Source organism: Protopterus annectens, chromosome 3.part0, assembly GCF_019279795.1.
Source record: "Protopterus annectens isolate FY-2018-M chromosome 3.part0, PAN1.0, whole genome shotgun sequence".
NCBI lineage: Eukaryota > Metazoa > Chordata > Ceratodontiformes > Protopteridae > Protopterus > Protopterus annectens.
This window is the reverse complement of record NC_056731.1, coordinates 1,903,597,869-1,903,619,871: the sequence shown is the minus strand read 5'-3', so window position 1 is coordinate 1,903,619,871 and position 22,003 is coordinate 1,903,597,869. Positions and strand designations below refer to the sequence as shown.

Below are 22,003 nucleotides of genomic sequence, written 5' to 3'. Positions count from 1 at the left end.
GTTTCCGTATATTCTGAAATTGAATGGGTTTTCTTCATTATATCATTGACTTTGCCCAGTCCTTCTAATTTTTTTTTTTAGTTTTAATAGTAAATCACTTTCATTTTTATACTTCAAATTATTCTGAAAATGCATATAGATGCAAAACTAGTTATCTGCTAGCTTTGTAAAGCAGATTGCAGTAATGTAAAAACAAAAAAAAAAAAGTGCCCGATTTTGAATCTTAATTTTCTCTGTCTGCAACTCTTGAGCTGATAAGTTGAGAGGTAAATGTGCGGTATGCAAACAAATAAATTAGAACTATTAATGTGTTCATAACTATGCTTCAGACCCTCCCAAGTCCTTGCTGCTCCAGTTTCATCTGCAAGCAATTTTACTGCAATACGGTTTTGGGAGCAGTAAACTAGTCTTACTTTGTGCATTGCCGGCACAGCTACTGGCTGATTTGTAGTGATACAAATTAAATGTTTACAGCCTTTAGCTATACATCTGCCCATAATAACCTACATTAAATAATATAAAAAAGTGGACCCAGTTACTGGAACAAACAGTGAGAACTTTTAGTTTTTGGAGTCTGTAAATGAGTATTTTTTATGCAGAAACTGACAGGGTAGAAACTAGTAAACTCGTGATTGTAAAGGTATCTGAGAGGAACGGAAAGTCAAAGATGAGTGCACACTGGGACCTAAAACAAAATTGGAACTGTAGAATCACAGGATATTGAAAGTAAAATGATACTGTGGGTGTGAATTTAAATGACATCATTAAAATGGGCGTTACTCTGGTCAGATTAAATGCGACCCGAATTTTAAACACTGGGATTGTCCCTTTAAAGGTCTGTCTCTGGTCGCTATCCGTTAGAGCAGTCTGATTTCCAAAGTTCCTCCCTCCCTTCTTTCGTTGCTGTTGTCTACTGCATAAGCCAAGTACTCTTCCCACCCATTGTTTTCCATAGATCCACAATAGTGGGTGCCCACCCAGCAAATCAGTATTGCTTCTGAATATACCTCCTTTACACAAGCAATAATGCCCAACAGTGTGTGTTAACACACAGAGGCATTACTGTGGCATCAGGCCTCTACACCCTAGAAGGGCCTTATTTACACAGTAACACACACCCTGTTGGGCATTATTGTGCTTAGAGAATGGGGTGTCTGTAAAATTGTTGTGTTTTACTTTTTTTATGACTACATCACTTTTATATTTATTTTTGATGTAAAATAGTTCTTCTGCTTAAGGTTGAAAACTTACTGTAGTATATGTAAATGGTATTGGAGGAAGCATTTTACATCCAATATAAGACTTTCAAAAATGTCCAGGCATTCAACCCATTTTTTGGTCTGTTACTCATAGATATTTGACTTGTTGGCAATCATTAGGGAATGAAGTATCTAAATAATGATGTACACTATTTCCTTGAGAAAATACATGCTAAAACAAATCCTTTTATTCTATCAATTTTTTTTAATTTTAGAACAGCAAGATCTATTCCTATTTTTGAGCCTTTGTCACCACTTTATTCAGCTTTCTTGAACTAAGAGACTGACAGGTATGCATGCCTCTTTAACTGCTTCTGCCACACACACACACACACACACACACACACACACACACACACACACACACACACACACACACACACGCACACAAACACTTCTGCTTACATGCATGCAAGCAAGCATACACACACAGACAGAAAAACATATATAATATTAAAAAAGAAAGAAAAAAATGTGCATGTTTACACTCGCTAAACAGCAACAGCTCCACTTAAGAGTATAAAAATAATGACTCTCGAGATCACTCCCACTTTCATGCATACATACACACAAACACACACACACTTTTGTATATTTTTTTTAATTTTACACACACTATACACTAAAATCTCTGCTTAGTGAGCATAAAATAATGGTGTCCATTAGCTTTGTTATAGTCTGAGCTCCACAGCAGCTTAATATGCTGCCATAAAACAGCAGACTCATTTTTCAGCAGGCATTACCTGTACATTAATACCCTGTTGGAGCATGTTTGCTCTCCAGACTGAAGTACAGGTCACCCATTCTCCAATATATATTGTTTCCTGCTCCTTTTCCCAAAACTCCCATCTGCTTGACACCATTGCCACACTCAGAGTCCTGAAATAATTATGCCTCATCCTATTTATTTTATTATATTGCACTTCAGTTAACTGCTCTTGCACTTTAAATCTTTTTAATGGTCCCTAATACTTGAAATCACTTTGTCCAGATAAGTTTAAGTTGTTTGAGATAGCATTTTATTTATTTATTTTATTTTTATTTGTTTCCCAGGGTAGAGCATTGATCTCCATGGACACTTTTTAAACTCAGCCAAGGAGTGGTGTTTGGTTAAGTGACTTGCAGATTCACCCAGTTAGGCAATGGAGATTTCAAGAAATCTTTTTTGTTATTTCACATTAAGAGGACTGGAATAGTCCATCTAGTGACAGTAGGTGGTCACCTAGTCTAGCTGAGCTGGGAGATGCATAAGAGAACTGTAAGCCAGTGACTTTGTTGTTGAATTGCACTTAAGAGGCCTTTTGGCTGTACTTTTACACTGAGAAGTCCAGGAACAGCCATCTTGTGGCAGACGTTTTTGCCTAGTCTGAGCGGGAAAGCACTCCAGGAGAGCTCAAACTCCTTCTTCTTTCAGCTTTTCCCGGTTAGGGGTCACCACAGCGGATCACCTTGTCTGCTCATGATTGGCAGTGGAGTTTTACGGTGTTGAGTTGCCAGCCCAGCACCCACCCTTCCACAGAAGGCACACACAGGCACGCACTCATGCCTAGGGCCAATTTAGAGTATCCAATCCACCTACAGCATGTCTTTGGGATGTGGGAGGAAACCGGAGCACTCGGAGGAAACCCATGCAACCACAGGTAGGACATGTAGACTCCGCACAGAAGGCACCCCAGATGAGGATCGAACCAGAGATCCTCTTGTTGTGAGGTGGCAATGCTAACTGCTGCACTACCATGGCCGCCCTCCAGGAGAGCTCAAACTATAGTTCTTTATTGACTAGAGGTCACAGGAGTCAGTTTTCAGCTTTTTGTCTGTTTACTCTAAATTAGGCACATTTGAATATTAAGGAACCTCACCTGAGTGTGTTTCTTCTGCATCCGTAGCCATTCAGGTTAAGATAAGATACACTGTTTTGTTGCACTTGCTATTAAATTGTGATCACTACTGTTTGACTGCATTTGTAAAGCATTTAATTAATTTTGCAACAGAAAACTCACTCTTTTTTCTGTCTGTTGGTCTTTTGAACTGTTTGGCTTCTAAGTCACCCTGCAGAAGAGTGATATAAGTCAGGGGCTAAGTTGTTTGTTGTTGAACTGCTCTTGATAGCCCTTTTTCCTCTACTTTTATAATAGGAAGTTCAGGATCATCTGTCTTGTGCAGAAGGTGTTTCCCTGGTCTCTGTGTTGAAAAGTACTCCAGGGGAGCTCAAAGCAGTCATTTATTGGCTAAAGTCAGCTTTCAACTTTTTTGTTTGTTTCATATAAATTAGGCACATTTATGCAGAGCTGTTCACAATGAAATGGCAGTTGGCAATGCCTTGTATAGAGGCAAACGTTTAGACAGTAAACTTTACATATAAAACTGTATTAGTACTGTAACTTGTAACACAGTGAAGTACTGCACAGAGATGAGCTTAGAACAGCTAGTTTGGGCATTGATAGCACTAATAACATATCCTAGCACTAACATCTGTACTTAACCCTAGAAACCACCCAAGGAGATCCATGTAAAATCCAGTCCTTAAACCAAAATAGACCACACTAATACAGGTCCAGACAACATGGATATGAACATTTCAAATGTCTCTGTTGTCAGCTTGGTAGACATGGGAATCCTGGGGCAATGTAGCAATTGTCTTGTGTTCTCAGAAAACCATTTATCCTTAAAGAACTAATAATATGCAAGAAATGTATATAAAAAAACAACTTCCTTGTAAACACAACCTCATTTAAAACAAGATTGTCAAGAACATGCACACTGTATCCTCCACACATACTGCTCACCACACACACACACACACACACACACACACACACACACACACACACACACACACAGACCATTTTATGCTGACGCACAAGGAAACCTCAAACCACAAACCTCAAAGACCTCCTAAGCCTACAAACAGCAATGCCTATCTTCATCAATCTGTAAAGCACACACCAAAACCAACAAAACAACACACACAAGCCTACACCCAATGGTCCACAAAGATCAAAGCCCATAAGGTAAACAAACATTTCACCTAGGATTCCTGTCATAGTGGATTCCATCATATGACACAAAGATACCCCAATAACCAAGCTAGATAAGGAGGAGATAATGGTGATCTCTTTATCCAGATCCAGGATTCACAATATCACACACTCAATGTACATCACAGACAGGCATGTGCCTTGCATTGAGAAGCATTCTACCTTCATTGAGGATGACAGCACATTATGAACAAAAATGACTGATTTTAATAACTAGATTAGTTTCTGATATCACTCTACTGGGATTCAATATCTGTCAGCAAGGAAGGATGGGGTTACACCACATACACAGTAAGACAACAGGACAAAAATTAAGTGTCCTTGTGCACCAATGCATGCAGTTGTTATAGAGCTTACCAAGACCCTTGAGTGACAATGGGGTCAAACATGTATCCAGTTTTGTTATGAATTTGTAAACTGGTTTGGAAGCTATTGTAAGACATGGAGAATTAATTACATTTGTGTAAAATCATACCATAACAGTAGATATCTTTTTCACTGAAGCAGTATTCTTAGGGATCTCCTGCCAAGGATGGCCCAACATCTGGCCAGTACACCAAAGCCTTTAGATCTTGCATGCACAGTACATCGGTTCCCCTTTATAATCTCGAAATACTGAAATCTCAAATTTCAGTATCCCAAGACCATAAAAAGTGAATTTTTACAATAGCGAAAGTGCATTTCTCGAATTCTCGGTCATGGCTTTACGCTTCTTTACGTGCGGTGTTTTATGTGGATGGTGTACGGTGCCGTGTGTGGATTTGGGTGCAATTTAGAAGTGAGTGTTTTTTAAGGGTTTTGCTGGGAGTTCGAATGTATGTGAGTATGTTTATAATTGTATGTGTGGGCTAGTGTAGGTAGGTGAGTGTATGAGTTGTGTAAGTGTTGGATGTGTTGCTGTTTGTATATGTGTGATGTGTGTGTGTGTGTGTGTGTGTGTGTGTGTGTGTGTGTGTGTGTGTGTGTGTGTGTGTGCGCGCGCGTGAGGGACTGTAGAATGTCTGGCTGTGAGTTTTCTGTCTTTTCCTGTCTGTGTGATCTCGGAGTTAGTATATAAAAGTAGGGAGGTGTGAGGGGCTTGCCCCCACATGGGGGGAGCAGGGGGCTTTCCCCCCTGCTTATATGTAGTGTAGGTGTGTTGGTTTGTGTTGCTGTGTTTGTGAACGTTTTGTTATTTGATTTGTCATAGTGTGGGTAGGATAGTTTATGCCCTGTGTGGTGTATGGTGTGTTTATGTTCGATATTTTGTATTTTATGGTTTTGGGCTTCAGTATTTTCAACGTTCGCCTTTGTGGTCTCGAGATATTGAAATTCAAGATTTCAATATTTCAAGATTATAAAGGGTAACCCAGTACTTCACATGTATGTTCCCCACACAGGATGCAAGACAAAAAGGTGACATACAGATGCAGTTACCCTGAACTGAATTGCCCCAGTAGACAACAATCGCCACATCCAAAGGGAGAAAATGCAGATGGAAAAGGGGGGATGCTCAGCCAGGAAGGTAACCAAATCAAAACTCAACAGAAAATGGGGATGAAGTGATGGACCGAATACTACAAGAATGAACAGGAGGACATCTGCTGTTATGGTAAGATTTTACATAAGCGTACTATGTCCTTCTATATCACTGTAGTTGTATTATTCACCTTACTGAGAGTACAAAAAGCTCAAGAAAAGGAGTGGGAGGTTAAAGGCCAAACAGCCCTCAACAAATCCATGCAGGATGGCCCAGGCAAAACCCTCTATGGTCCTAGAAACCATATCCAGTTTATAATGGTTAGTAAAGGTATGCACGAAGGACCAATTGCAGATTCAAGGATGGAACTGGTGTCCAAACCCTTGAAGAAAGCACCAGAAGAGGCAACAGCCCTAGTGGAATGAGCTCTAACTGAAGCAGACAGCCACTTGCCATGAAAAGAACAACAAAAGGAAATGGCCTTAGATATCCAGGAGGAGATGGTTTGCTTGGAAACAGCTAAACCCAGAGTCCACGGATGAAAAGAAACAAAAAGCTGGTCAGACTAAGAAATGATCTTAGCTTTACGCAAATAATACCTGACCTGTCTGTGCAAATCCAAGGTATGCAGGACCTTCTCACCAGCAGACTGTATAGAAGGAAAAAAGGAAGGGATAAACAAACAAAAGTACACAAGCAGAGAGACAGCACAATATACTCCACGAAGGCTTTAATGACACAAAATAAATGCCAGTAAAATGGATAGCTCGTTTTCGTCCAAAACCAAGTCAGACTTCATCAGATACTGGTAACCATAACACATGACTTAAAAAGCTAATTTAAAAAAAGTTTAACCAATCCCCATAACCAAAAAGGAAGGGAGTTATACTGCCTGATTTAAGGACAACTCATTAACGACCTTGGGCATAAAAGGAGGATTAATGCGAAGAGACACCCAATCTTTGAAAAAAAAACAAAAAAAAGGGAAGGAATGTCCATAAGGGCCTGAAGCTCAGAAATCCTCCAAGCAGAAGTAAGAGCAAGCAACAAGATAGTCTTCCAGGTACAGTATTGGAGAGAAGCTGAAACTGCAAGCTCAGAAGGAGCCAGTGTCATTTTTCCAAAACAAAATTAAGGTCCCAAGAATGAATATGCTTCCTTGGGGGCCTATGATGCAGTATACCATTAAGAAATTGACCTCAAAATGAGAAACCAGAAGAGAATTAAAGGGCAGACAGGAAGAAATATCTGACATAGAGGCAGTTTAAGAGTAGACGAATGAGGATGGATGAGTGACTCCTTTGTCCTGTGTAAGGGGGTCCAACTGATGAGGCCAGATGCATTAAAAGGGGGGAAACAGTGCTGTCTTGGCAAAAGGGAATCACTAGCAAGATTTTTGGGAGTCCAGCTGAATCTTCTGCAGGACTCTTGGAGGTAGAAGAGGAGGAAGGTAGGCAGAGAAAAACATCCCCTTCCAAGGAAAAAAAAAGGGCATCTGTCTTCCATGCCAGATGGCATGGCACTCTGGAACAGAAAAGAGGGAGCTGTCTGTTCAGAGGGGAGGCAAAAAGATCTACCTTAGGAATACCCCACCAATGGACTATGTCCAGAAACAGGTCTCTGTGAAACATCCATTTCTGAGCTTGTGATTTGGACCTGCTCAAAGAGTCTGCCATTAGACTGTGTTCTGAAGGAATATACACTAATGGAAGAATTAGCTGATAAATGATAGCCATTTCCAGGCCTTAACAACCAGCCTGCAAAGAAGGTAAGACTTTATGCCCCCTGCTTGTTGACATACCATATCATTGTGGTGTTGTCTGTGTAAACCTTCAAGGGGCCTGGAGAGCGAATGGGTTGAAAAGCCTGAAGGACTAGAATCAGAGCTTCCATCTCTTTGATGTTGATACAGTCTGACTTTTGAAGGTGGGTCAGAGACTCTGAATGTTCAGGTGACCACAGGAAGCCCCCACCCCATATCTTAACTGTTGGCAAACAGTTCTTGAGAAGGAACTGGAGGCTGAAAGGGCAGTGCTAGGTTGATGGTAAGTTGCGGAATTCACCATTTGAATTCCCACTTGAGACAAGGAAGGAGAGGCACTCTGAAAAACAGGGTGGCAATGCTGAAGCCAAACTGACTTGAGGTACCATTGAAGCTTCACATATACAGTCTGACAAGAGGGAGCATTGGAATAGAAGAGGCTATGAATCCTAGGGCCCAAAGAAACTCCCTGGCTGGAATGAAAGACAGGGGAAGAACAGACTGGAAGAAAGCTGTCAAGGACAAAACCTTTGCAAGTGGAAGAAGTGCCAACATTGGCACTGTCTGAATCCTGCAGTCCAGATACATATGATCCTGATAGGGAGTCAGAACAGACTTTGGAAGTTGAAAGTGAAGCCCGGATTTTGAAGGAGAGATATGGTGAACTCTACAGCCTGTAACAGGCATGCAGGAGAAGGTGCCTGAATCAACAGGTCATCTAATAAGCAAAATTGTGAATGCCTTTGAGCCTACAAAAGGCAATCACAGGAGCTAGGCATTTTGTAAGTACCCTTTGGGCAAGCAGAGTCCAAAGGACAAAGCAGATAACTGAAAATGAGGGGAAAAAACAGAGAAATGTAAAAACTTCCTGAAAAGAGGGTGAATAGGGATATAAAGGTAATCATCCTTCATATACAAGAATACCAGAAAAAATGGAGCAGCAACACAGGAAAGTGTTTGAAGAGAAAGCATCAAAAAAGACAGAACCTTGAGAAAGGTGTTGAGCAAGTAGAGATCCAGAATAGGCCTCCAAGTGCCCTCCTTTCAAGGAACCAGGAACATTCTGGAGTAGAATCCCTTTCCTACTTGGGAAGAAGGGACAAGCTGAATAGTTCTCTGGTCTACCAGGGACTCAAGAACCTCTAGGAAATGAAAAAGTTGCTCTCACGGAGGTTGAAGAATTCCTGAAAAAGGAGGGAAATTCTTCCACACCATTAAGTAATAATGACAGATGATGGAAAGAACCCAAGAATCTGAGGTGATGATTTTCTGATTTAGAAGACAGGGGAGAGCCAAAGAGACAAGGGAAACTAAGCAAGGGTGGGGGTGGGGCAAAATGTCAATGAAAAGTAGGCTTGTTAGATAAAGAAGGCTTCCGGGCCACAAGGGCTTGAGAAGACTTAGCAGAAGGAGCTCACCTACCACTGTGCCTGTGAACAAAACCAGACCTAGTAAGAAAGCTCTTCTGGAACATAGGAATGGGGGACACAAAAATATGTTTAAGGTCCTGCAAATTGTTACCTTTTTCTCTAAGAGACTTAAACATAGCAGCAGCAGTCTCATGGAGATTTTTACTGTCCAAAGGAGCATCCAGCAACTTGGCCTTAATGTCCTCAGGTAATGACTGTAGATGAAGCCAAGAATAACACCTCATGACAGATCCAAAGGCAGCAGGTCTGTGAAAGGCATCAGCAGCAGCATCGCTACACTTGATTGAGTGGTCAGCCACCTGAGGTACAACCTAAACTAGAGAGAGTATAGCAGTTTCCTTTAGAATAAAAGAGAGGTCACTCAAGTCAGAAATAACCTGACAAGCCTGGGCAATCAAGGGCAGATAATATCTGGTCATGCGGGTCTGGTAACTGATGGCCCTAAAGGCAAAGGTGGAAACAGTATAGACCTTTTTTCCAGTCCTCCCCATGGCCCTACTATCCTTATCTGAAGGAAGGAGCTTTATAGAGTGGAAAAGCTTAGGCAGCTTGTCAGAGTAGACTGACACCACAGCAGGATCAGCAGGAGGACGCAAACAAGAGTTGACAATCCTCAGGAATCTGTAAGGTTTCTTAGCAGCACAGTGCCAAGAATCTGGAGTGTTACAGGCAGCTATAAAGATGTCAAACAAAGCAGCCAGCACAGGAGGTACTGCAGAAGACTTCATTGTGTCCACCTGAAGCAACTCGTAATACCTCTTCTGGATATCAGACACCCAAGAATCCCAATTAAATTATTCCATTATTCTGATTACTGTATCCCCAAAATACAGCTCCTTCAAAGGAGACTCTAGGCTAATGGATTCCTCTTCAGAGCCACAAGCCAAAGGAGAAGGCATCTGAGAAGAATAAGACAAAAACCTCTCATCAGACTTTGAATCGTCAACTGAGGAATCAGGTTACCTAGGCCTTTTAAAAGGAGTTGAAGTCTAAGATGGAGAAGGCACAGAAACCCCTTTGGGAGGCTTCAGGGCCATTAAGGCATTAAACAGGCCCCAAGTAAACTCTTGCCATTCCCCCTGAGGGTCCTTAGTATGTACAGAATAATTTTAGTCTTCTATTTTTTCTTAGAAGGGATGTCAGCCTTAACAACCAGAGGTTTCAACCCTTGATGAACTTCAACAGGAGAACCTGGAACCTCTTCCCTGACCAAAATCTGCAGAATCCCTCTAGTGCCCTCAAAGATAATCAACCATTCTCCCTCAAAATCTGGAATAGACACCTGCAAAGCCTCAGACGATGTGTGAAAGGAAGGATCCATGCTGGCCTCTGATGGGGTCAAGGCAGAGGAATCTGAAATAGACACTAGATGGCCTATAGAACTATCACCCACTTCTAGTGAGAAGTCCAATGGACAGCAAAAGAATCTGACTAAGATTTCTTGGCCACCTTCTTGTTTAATGGTAGTATCTCAGGGTTAACTGATTCTACAATGCTACTCAGGGCCAACTGTTTAAGCCACTGGTTCTTGAGATAAGGTTCCTATCAGTTCATCAGAACGTCAGCAGTTCGAACACCATACGTTCAAACTGTGATGTCCGAAAACTGATTATCGCGAAGCCGCAGAACACTGAATTCTTTCCTAGGGAAAGAATTCAGTAGGCCATTTCTGTGGCTTCGCTATAGTCAGCGCTGTGGTGGAAAGTTACGGGTCGGGTTCAGGTAAGTCTGCAGATGTTAGGGTTAGGGCGCGGGTGAGGTGGGTGTGCAATAGTGATAGACTTTAGGGTTAGGGCGGGATAGGTGAGTTAGGGTTAGAGCGCGGGTGGTGGGTGTGTGATAGTGACAGACTTTAGGGTTAGGGCGGGATAGATGAGTTAGGGTTAGGGTGCGGGTCAGGTGAGTGTACGATAGTGACAGAACTTAGGGTTAGGGTTTGGGTTAAGGTAAGTGGATAGATAGTAGTGTATGTACAGTTTATTGTAGGGTTAGATGTAGGATTTTAAGTGTATATGTGTGTGGATTGCTGTTTTTTTGGTGTGCTTGTGTTATGTGTGTGTTTCTTGGAACAGCGATTTTTTTCCCCTGGGAAAATAATCGCTCTTCTATGTCTTCTATGTTTTTGCACTTCGAGGTTAGAAGTTCGAACATATGGTGTTCGAACTTCAACCATTTCGATGAAGTGATACAGACCCCTTGAGATATATGGCCAGGGAAGACAACTGGCTTCTAAGAGTCTTAGGCACAAATGTCTTACAAATACTACAGGAAACATGGTCGTAGGAAGCACCCAAACAAAAGACACACTGTTCATAATGATTGTTATCGGGAATCTGTCTCCCACACTGACATTTTTCCTTCTTGGATGATGAACTCCAAATAACCAAAAGAAAACAGGACTAACAGAAAGAAAGAAAAAAGACCTCAACAGGGCACCTATCTGATGGCTAGGTATCAGCACAGTAAAAGGTGTTCAGATGGTGTTTGGACTGGTGACAAAGAAGTTTTGGGTAACTGCATCTGTACATCACCTTTATGCCCTACATCCTGTGCAGGGAAACATGTATGTAATGTACATTGCATAAAAGATCTAAAGGCTTTGGTATAGTGGAAGGATGTTGGGTTATCCTTGGCAGGAGATCCCCAAGGTGAAGAATACTGCAAAAGTGATATGGAAGGACATTCATACTTTAAACAGCAGATGTCCGTTTCATTGTTGCAGTACTCTTGACATCCAGGATACCCTGCAGAGGATAGCCAAATGATCAGCCAACACACCAAACTGTTCATACCTTCCAGGTGCCATACAGATACATGTGCTATGTTCAAGGTATAATGTGCATGTGTGACATACGAGTGCCTAATCCTCAAAAATAAATTGCCTTAAAAGATCCAGAGCAATGCAAGAGAAAAAAATCATGTACATTGAGGAAGGGAAAAGGAGGAAAAAAGGAACTAAGGAGGGCACTATGAAGGACCCCTTTGTCAAAAGCTATGCAACCAAGAATGGGGGAAGGAGGATGGGACAGAATACTGCAACAGTGAAAAGTAGGACATCTTCTGTTATGGTAAGTTCTAACACAACTGAACTATATCCTTCCTTATCACTGTTACAATATTATTTATATATGTTGGAGCAAAGATACTAGAGAGGATGGGAGGTGGAAACCACAGAGGATCCCTCAAAGAACTAATGAAGGATGACCCTGGCAAAACTTACCCACTAATAATGTTTAGTAAATGTGTGTACAGAAGACCAAGTAGCAGCATCTGAAATGGATCCAGTATCCAAACCCTTGAGAAAAGCACCCAGAGAAGCAACTGCCCTGGTAGAATGAGCAGAAACAGAAAAGGAAAGCTACTTGCCATGAAAACAACCAAAAGGAAATTAGATGATATTTTACTTGGAAACAGCCAAACCCAGTTTCCTGACTGGGATGAAAAGAAAAAAAAAATCTACTCAGATTTCCTGACATCTTTAGTTTTAGCTAGATAATATCTGAGCAGTTTATGTAATCCAAGGTGTGGAGAATCTTTACTAGCATTTTGTGGAGGGGAAAAGAAGGTGGTCAAACTGATTGATTCAAGGACAAATCATTAACATCCTTGGGCATAAAAGAAGGATTAGTATGAAGATAGACCCTGTCTTTGTGAAAAAACAAAAAAGGTGGGACTGCCATGACTGCCTGCAGTTCAGAGTCCCACTTGGCAGAAGAGCAACCAATAGTTCTGCTTTCCAGGTACAGTTCAGCAAAGAGAAAACTGTAGGCTCAAAGGGAAACAGATAAATCGAATGGGGAACTAATGCTGTCTGGGCCAAAAGAGAGTCACCGTCATGATCTTGGGCCTGCCCAGATGATTTTGTGCAGGACATTTGGCAGCAGAGGAAGAGGGGGATATGCATACAGGAACATCCCCTTCCAAGCTAGAGAACTTGGCACTCTTTAATAAAACTGGGGAAGTTGTCTGTTTAGAGGGGAGGCAAAAAGATCTACTTTAGGAATACCTCACTGATGTACAATGTCTAGGGACACCTCCCTGTGAAGCATCCATTTGTGAGAATCTGTCCTGGACCTACTCAAAATGGCTGCCACAAGATTGTGCTTTTTGAAGATGTAAACCACCAGAAGAAACAAGTGTTAGAGGACTCAAACATCCCAAGCCTGAAAAGCCACCCTACAAAGGAGGTAAGACTTTCTGCCCTACTGCTTGTTGATGTACCACATAATCATGGTATTGTCTGTGAAGATGTGAAGAGGACTTGGAGTCAATGACTTCTCACCAGAATCTAAATCCCCCTCATTCTCAGAAGAATCAGATACTGTAAGATGCTTTGAAGGGGTAGAGGACAAGAAAACAGAAGCAGAACAGATAAGCCCTGAGAGGGCTTCAAAGCCATAACAGCATTGATAAGCCTTTGAGTAAAATCCTGCCATTTTTGGTGAGGATCTTTAGCCTCACTGGCCACACATTTGGTCTTGTGTTTCTCATTTTTAAAGGAACATCAGCTTTAACCAACCTAGGAGGTTCACAGCCTTGCCTAGATTCAATAAGGATACCAGACACTTCTTCCTTCACAAGTATCTGGGGAATTCCCATAGGCCCCACCAATATAATCAGCCATGGCTCCCCTCCATATCTATAGCAGCCATAGGTAGAGCTTTGGAAAATGTGCTGGTAAGCAGCTCCATGTCAGCCTCCAACTAGGTCATGACAAATGGAGCTGTTGCAGGCACCAGATGGTCCTCAGATTCTTCATCCAACCCAATGGAGACATCTAGAGGAGGCTGGACAGTAAATGTCGGAACGTGCCTTTTTGGCTTTTTTTCAGTGGTGGCTGAACATCACAGTGATTAGATTCAGAGTCCGTAGTATGCTGTGTCAAAAGTTATAAGCTCTGGTTCTCCAGGAAAATACAAAAGGATGATAGATGACTGCTGAAAGTTTTGAGGACAAACGCCTGGCAGCTCTCACACTGGGAATGGTAGTGGGTTGCACCCAAACAAAAAAAGGCAGTTCCATTGCCTATCTTTATGGGGAATCTGCATTTAACATTCCACTTCTCCTCCCTGGATGACATATAAAAGGCAAACATAAAAGGAGAAAAAAAGAAAGGCAGGAACCCAGCAGGGTACTTATCTTTAGCAGGCTCAGAAGCTGAACCAACTCAAAAAATGTCTTGCAGACTGAATTCATGATGGAGTCTGGACTGGCTGCAAAGTAGTTTAGAGGATTAAACACTCATACATATGTACCTGATACCTTGGACACAAGGCATACGTCTAACATATGATACCTTGAAGGTATAAAGGCTTTGGTATGCTAGTCAGATGTTTGGCTATCCTCAGCAGGATATCACAGATGTAAAGAACACTGCAACAGTGAAAAGAACATGATGTTTTTTGTGGTTATTACATGATCTACACTAATTTCTTTCCTATTTTGTAACTGGGTATGTGGACTAGTAATGCAACTCTTTTTAAATATTTATTTTCTATTGTATAAAAGCTAGTGTGGCAGTAGCCCTTTCAGACTTTTAAGCAGTCGTACCACAGTAAATTCTACATGGTCTATGCAGTGGGCGGTCACCACGACCCACCTACTACAACACTAATGAGGCATTCAAGTGAGCAGCATATAATTATCCATGCACTCTCCTCTATAACTGCTGTGGTTAGGGATTTACACATCAGCTGGGTAAATTAACATGGTCAGTCGCATTAATTAACTTTCCCAAAAGGCAGTGTTTATCCATTACTTTCAATGGGAGAGACCATATAGCAAGTAAGTGGAGGGAGTTTAGTGGAGTGATAGTGGCTGGAGGATGTGTTAGTGTTTGTCTGTGTATTTCTCAGCATGTAGACATATATGTAAGTGTATGGGGTCTCGGATTTGTGGTATATGTGCATATTTGAATGTACGAAATGTATGTGGGAGAATGAATGTATAACATGTATGTGGAAGAATGAATGAGGAGGTGCCTGTGCCAAAGCTACGTATGGGCTGCCAGTGGTAATTACTACAATAAAGTGTTAATTAGGATTAGCAGTACACTATGGAATTTAGAAAACTGTAACTAGTCAATAGATCTTTTCTCACTGCATCTATCGTTTGCTGAATTGCAGTTTTTCACAATAAAAAAAAACTGTCCCATTTTTGCCACAGCAGTTAGGTTCATTGTGGAATTCTGTCTGAATCCTTCTCCATAGTTTTAAATGAAAATAAATTAGTGTATGGTATAAAAATAAAATTAGAAGTATATATATACCGCTGATGACAATGTAAAGCATAATAGTTTGTGTATATATGTTTTTTAGGAAAATGCTTACCAGCAAATGTTCTAGGAAAGTGATTACCAGCATAATTCTTTTTGCCAGACGCAGTTTAGGGACAGTAGCATGAGTTTTTTTGTTTTGTTTTGTTTTTATTTTATAAAAATATCAGTTATTTTCACAGTGCATCTATTGGTGGTTAATGTATGCTTTGTCATTGACAGAGAAAATAAATTTGTATACATGCATAATGCATTTCGGTAGGGTAACAATTAACAGTAGTCATCACTTGCTGCGGTCCCTCTCTCAGTGGTCTGGTTCTCATCATGGGATCAAGCAACACATCAATAGGATGCTTCATCAATGTTGAAAACATTCTATGGATATGTTATAACCTGCTGGAGGTGGTGTGTATTGGGCCAGAGTCCGAATGCAGGTGATGGGCACCAAGTCTGTGCCCGTGTACAGGTGGTGGGTACCAGGCCCATGCCAGAGTGCAGGTGGTGGGTACCAGGCCTGTGCCAGAGTGCAGGTGGTGAGTACCAGGTCCATGCCAGAGTGCAGGTGGTGGGTACCAGGCCTGTGTCAGAGTGCAGGCGGTGGGTACCAGGCCCGTGCCAGAGTGCAGGTGGTGGGTACCAGGCCTGAGTGCAAGTGGTGGGTAACATTTCTGTGCACAGATGCCAGCATTGTATTTTTTTCCAGTGCCTAAATGGGATACTGCTTATTTTATTTTATTTAGTGTGCTTGTATGTCTCAAAGCCTCCTTGCTGCAGTCATTTTGTGGATATCCTGTAATATTTCATTTACTACTCTGCATTGGTCACAGCTCAGAAGGCAGAGATAGTAGGTACACAGTCATCAAGATACGTCAGCAGTCCCACAGGTGTTCAGCTTCACAAGGTGAAAATGCTGTCGCTGCTGCTACATCCCCTCACATACAGAAAGTCCTGTAACCACCCGATTAAAAAATATTCCATATGTAAATGCCTCTAGTGAACATGTCAGCTAAAGAACATATTTTGTGTAATGCTTGGCAGTGAAATCCATTAACCTGGCTTCAAAATTCTCAATTAACATTATGGTAGCTTCCTGAAAATTTAACACATCATGTCTTAAGAGTAGGACAAATCATTAGCAATTGAAATTATGGTATTACTTGTTACTGTAGGGTAGACTGCATGGATTTCTGTTGTATATTTTGCACCTCTAGTGTATTTGTGGATTTTATGTGTGTCATTTTGTGGAAGTTTGCATTAATTCACCTCCTTTTTTTCATATACCCAGTATTTGGACATGACAGGGTGTTTGCAATATGGATTTAGGAAATGGTTTGCAAGGTAAATTATTTGTATATAAAAATAAACCCTATTAGAATTATGTTTTCATTAACAATATGTTTTCTATGACTTGCTTCCTTTCAGAAAGCTAACCCTTTTCCTCAAGGGTCCTAAAGACTCAAGGCATTAAGAAGGTCCGTCAGTTGCTGCCCAATGTCTCAACATCAGGTTTGCTTTTTCAAGCTATTTTCCATGAGACATGGTAAATCAGGCAGGTCTAACTCTGCTCTGAATATACAATTTATTTCATTTTTGCTTTATTAAGAATTGAGAAGAGGTCCAAGCACTAATAACCTAACACACTAATATTTTTTAATGGCTTGAAGAAATCACCTTACTGAACTGGGAAATGGTAAGTACTCAGACTGTTACACAGAAAGCTTTTATAAGAAAAGAAAAAAAGGAAAAATAAAGCTTTTCCTGTATCTGTAACACAGTTCTCTTTCTCCGTTTTGTAGGCAGGATGCTTGCCCGTGTGTATCTAATACGTATTGGCCATATATTGTCCTGTCACATGTCTTGTAGTTGCATGATTGCTCTTAACATCAGTATTTCCTGCTAAGTGATGGAAGCAAAGCTCTGAACTCTGTGATGGTTGCAATATAAATTTAAAGCAACACAACTTGTTTTAAATGCATGTGCTATAAACATGAACCTGATAAAACAGACTATGTACTTTGTTAACCAACCTACCGGGAAGGATTCTCTATGATAACATTACACTGTGATTCTCAGGAAATGGCCACTATGTGCTAATGTGATCAATTTAATAAAACTTGACATTAAGATTAATAATTATTGGGGTTTAAGTGAAGAAACTGTGCACATTTGTTTTATTGTTTTATGTTCCTTATTTGCTGGTTTTGGTGTTTACTTTCCCAAGCCTCCATAAGCCATCATTGAGCTGGCTTCAGAAAGTGCCACCACCAGTGGTAATCACTAACTCATTCTGTTAATCGATGGCAGTGTCCCTTTCTGATTCAGATATAGGCCAACTGAAGTGATCCTACATGGTCTAAGATCATCACAGTGAGCAGCCTCCTCAGCAGAGCTGCATCTAATTTGGCATTCCAGATATGTGACCTGTGTTAATTAGCCATGTGCTCTTCCTGGAAATGCTGGCAGTAAAGTATTTATGCAGCCAAGTGATTCTGCTGTGCAAGTTAAGTTGGCCAAAGTTCATATTCAGCCATTATTTTCCAAGGGTCAAGTTAGAGAAATTGCCAGGGAGTTTAGCAGAGAGGCAGTGGTGGAGTATGTACATGCGTGTGGCTGCGTGAGTGTATACAGAGGGATGTGTAACCTCAGGTGTGTGTATCTGTGGCCGTCTGACAAACAGTGTGTGTGTGTGTGTGTGTGTGTGTGTGTGTGTGTGTGTGTGTGTGTGTGTGGTGTGAATGAGAAAGAGAGAAAGAGAGAGAGAGAGAGAGAGAGAGAGAGAGGAGGAGACTGCCATATCTCTAAACTCCCCTAGAACAACAAGCAAATCCTGCAGTACTGGGGGGAAGCACACCAGGGAAATATAAATCCTAGAGTCACTTAAACAGTTAGAAGAACAACAGTCTGCAGCATGAAAGGTGTATGAGGAAGCACTCAACACCAAGGATACATTGCCCTAAATACACTTAAAGTTAAAAGCATGAAAGATTTATGTGGTGGGGAAAGCACTAGATACCAGTGATGAGAGATGTGAAATATTACTCTAATTCACTTAGGTTATAACATGGAAAAAGTTGTGAATCCCGTGCACTTGGCACACAAACCAGAGTTTTAGTTGTGTCTGCTACCACAAGACACCAGGAATATGCTTTCAGTATTAGCTTACCTCACTTAAAAAGGCAATAGAAGAGGGAAAAAGGGTTTGATCCCTATACCCTCACAGCCCCGCCCCCTCCCAAAAAAATACAGCTCAATAAGAGAGCTTTAGTCCTCTGTGCTACCACTAGACACCAGGGACAGACTTTAATTCACTTAAAACAGCTATATGAAAAATAGTGGGGGCTTCAAATCCTGTAACCTTATCACAGAATGCAGCTCATTAACAATCCAGAGCTTTAGTCCTGTATGTAAACTGAAATTATACAACAACCCCCCATTAATATTCAAAAACGTGCACGCTGATTGGTCAGCGTGCATGTTGTAAATCAGAGTTATAGCAATGGAAAAAGGTCCGGTCGCTCAGACTTTTTCCATTACTATAACTCTTTTTTTTAGAGCAACGGAGAACGCAAGATCTCCATTGCTTCACACTGTTTAAAAAAAGCAACGGAGATTCTCTGTTTCTTTTTTAAAGCTGTCTCACTATGTTAAACTCCTTTAACATAGCGAGACAGTTTGTAAAAAGCAACGGAGATCTTGCTTTCTCCGTTGCTTTTTTCAAAACTGTCTCACTATGTTAAATGTGTTTAACATAGCGAGACAGCTTTATAAAAAGCAACGGAGATTCCATTGCTTTTTCTAAAGCTGCCTCGCTATGTTAAACCCATTTAACATAACGAAACAGTTTGTAAAAAGCAACGGAGATCTTGCTTTCTCCATTGCTTTTGCCCACAGCTCTTATGTACTGCGTAGGCATACGCATGCGCAGTACATCAGAACTGCCGCAGAATACCAGACAGCTGCAGAAGGGCAGCAAGGAGGCATTATACAATGCCATTATTTATGAAAAGTAATTATTTTTTTTTTCTTAAATAATGTCATTGTATAATAGCAATAACCCACTTCTGGGTGTGGGTAATGCTGGATTTTTCGCCCTCGTGACCAAACCACACCAACAATGGGTAAATCCAGCATTACCCACACCCAGGAGTGGGTTATTGCTATATTATACAATTCCTCCCCTAAAACGTGCATGCTGATTGGCCAGCCCAACCAGCGTGCCCGTTGTAAATCCCTCAATATACTAACGGAAAAAGGTCCGGTCGCCCGGACTTTTTCTGTTAGTATAAAACACTGTCTCGCTATGTTAAAAGAGTTTAACATAGCGGCGGGTTTAAAAAGCAACGGAGATCTCCGTTGCTTTTTAAAGCTGTCTCGCTATGTTAAACTCCTTTAACATAGCGACACAATGTAAAGCAACGGAGATCTTGCGATCTCCGTTGCTTTTAAAAGCTGTCTCGCTATATTAAATGGGTTTAACATGGCGAGACAGCTTTAAAATAAGCAACGGAGATATCCGTTGCTTATTTTAAAGCTGTCTCGCTATGTTAAACCCATTTAACATAGCGAGACAGTTTTAAAAAGCAACGGAGATCGCAAGATCTCATTACTGTTCGCTATGTTAAATGGGTTTAACATAGCGAGACAGCTTTACAATAAGCAATGGAGATCTCCATTGCTTATTTTAAAGCTGTCTCGCTATGTTAAACACATTTAACATAGCAAATAAAGCAACGGAGATCTTGCGTTCTCCGTTGCTTTTGCCCACAGCTCTGATGTACTGCGTAGGCATGCGCAGTACATCAGAACTGCCGCAGAATACCAGACAGCTGCGGAAGGGCAGTAAAGAGGCATTATACAATGCCATTATTTAAGAAAAGTAATTATTTCTTTTCTTAAATAATGTCATTGTATAACAATAACCACTTCTGGGTGTAGGTAATGCTGGATTTACCCACGGTTGGCTTTGTTTGGTCCCGAGGGCGAAACCACGCCAACCGTGGGTAAATCCAGCATTACCCACACCCAGGCGTGGGTTATTGCTATAAGAGCCCACATGCTGATGAATTTTCTGAACTATAAGTAGTATGTAGCCCTTAACATTTAATATTACTGGTAGACTTCAATTGACTGTGAGTTATGCAGAACACAGCAGGAGTAAAAATAAAGCACAGTTGTAAAGGATGGAGGTGTGTCCATATGGGAAACCATCATATCTCAATAACTATGCTGAAGAACCTTCAGACAAAGCCAGGATATACACTAAGCACCACCAGGGATGATATTTAAATATTACTCAGGGTCACTTAAATTAATAGAGCAACAGGTTTTGCATCACAATGCAGTTTTAGAACAAAGAATGACTAATCATTCATTATTTATAAGGAACTTGGAAAAATAAAGATGGATGAGGACCTTTCTGCAAACTAAGGTACAGGTAATGGGTATGGCAGTGTGGGTGTCAGTGAGGGAGGTGCCTGTGCCAATGCAATACAACGGCCACCACAGATACTGCATTGCGTTATATGCTACATTCCTGGAAAGGCTTGTATTTTTGTATTCTTGTGCAAAAGTGGAAGGGATTTTTCTTAAAGTGCCAAATACTACAGCTATGTATAAATTGGCATACTTTATAAGCATGTAAGATACAAATGATGTCTTGTTGATATTATTCTGTTTCTGACTAGTATAGCACATTACCTCCTTTTCCAGTAACAGGTACATCATGTGAAATATGCCATGCCTTGCTTTCTGTAGAATAACTTGGAGTTTCCAAATTAAACTAATTAGACGGTGATGGATGCTAAAACCAATATTTAAACTCACTACACTGTTCTCCAAACTGCATTTCATTCTTCTTACTGGGGTGGATTTGTAAGGCTCTATAGACAGAAACATACTCATTTCAATAACTGATCATCAGTAATCGCTAGCTCCTTTTATTCATGTTATTGCTATGGAAGAAAGAACTGCTGGTCATTGCAAGTGACAGGAATGGCAATATCCAGTGGTCACTACCACCTCCACACCACTAAATATTCAAATGTCCTAGCCAAAGCCTGCATTTAGAAGATTATCCGTGACTCCAATGACCACAACAGCAGCACACGTTATATATACACACATCCTGATGACAAATCATCACACATTCAAGCCCCCTATAGTTAACGCAGTCTATATCAATATAGTTATATTCATTTACGCTTACTCTTACCTTTTCCTTAATATGATGCAATGCATTCAGAACTTTCTCCAGATGTGGATTTTCATGCCCTATCTGCCAAAAGACAAGTATATATTAATATAAAGTCTCACTGAGACAGAGGGATTTGAATTACAAGTCAGTAAAAAGTAATTTACAAACTGTTTTCATGCTTACATTATTAAATGAAAACTTTTCTCTGTAAGCCCAAAAACGAACACAGAGTGAAGTCAACCTATTAAACCAAGTCTTACTACCTCTCATCTTATTTTTATTGAGTCTCAAAAAAAAGATTAGTTTTTTTTTCTTGTTTATGCATGTAGGTATGACTACAGTCATAAATCTGCAATTAGTGTGGAAAAAAATAAGAGTCTGATTTATTTTTTTTCTTCAGCATTCCTTGTTAATCAGCTAAACAGAGCCAGGGAGACTAGTTTTAAAACTTTCTTTTGATTCCGGTTTGTAAGAGGCAATCTTATTACATGCTATTGAGATTAAAGTCACGGAGTTAATGTCTTTAACCTAAAATGAGCATTGAGCAGTATGCATATACTATAATGGATCTAGGACTGTTGAACGAAA

At 40.7% G+C, this 22,003-nt stretch overlaps 1 protein-coding gene across 1 annotated transcript in view; it reads right to left on the bottom strand.

Annotated features, from left to right (window-relative positions):
- Nucleotides 1–22,003, bottom strand: part of LOC122797169 (carbonic anhydrase-like) — a 408,969-nt gene that overhangs the window by 270,108 nt on the left and 116,858 nt on the right. The window contains exon 5 of the mRNA XM_044065988.1: nucleotides 21,434–21,496. Within this exon, the coding sequence (XP_043921923.1) occupies nucleotides 21,434–21,496 (63 nt within the window). The remainder of the gene's footprint in view (nucleotides 1–21,433; nucleotides 21,497–22,003) is intronic.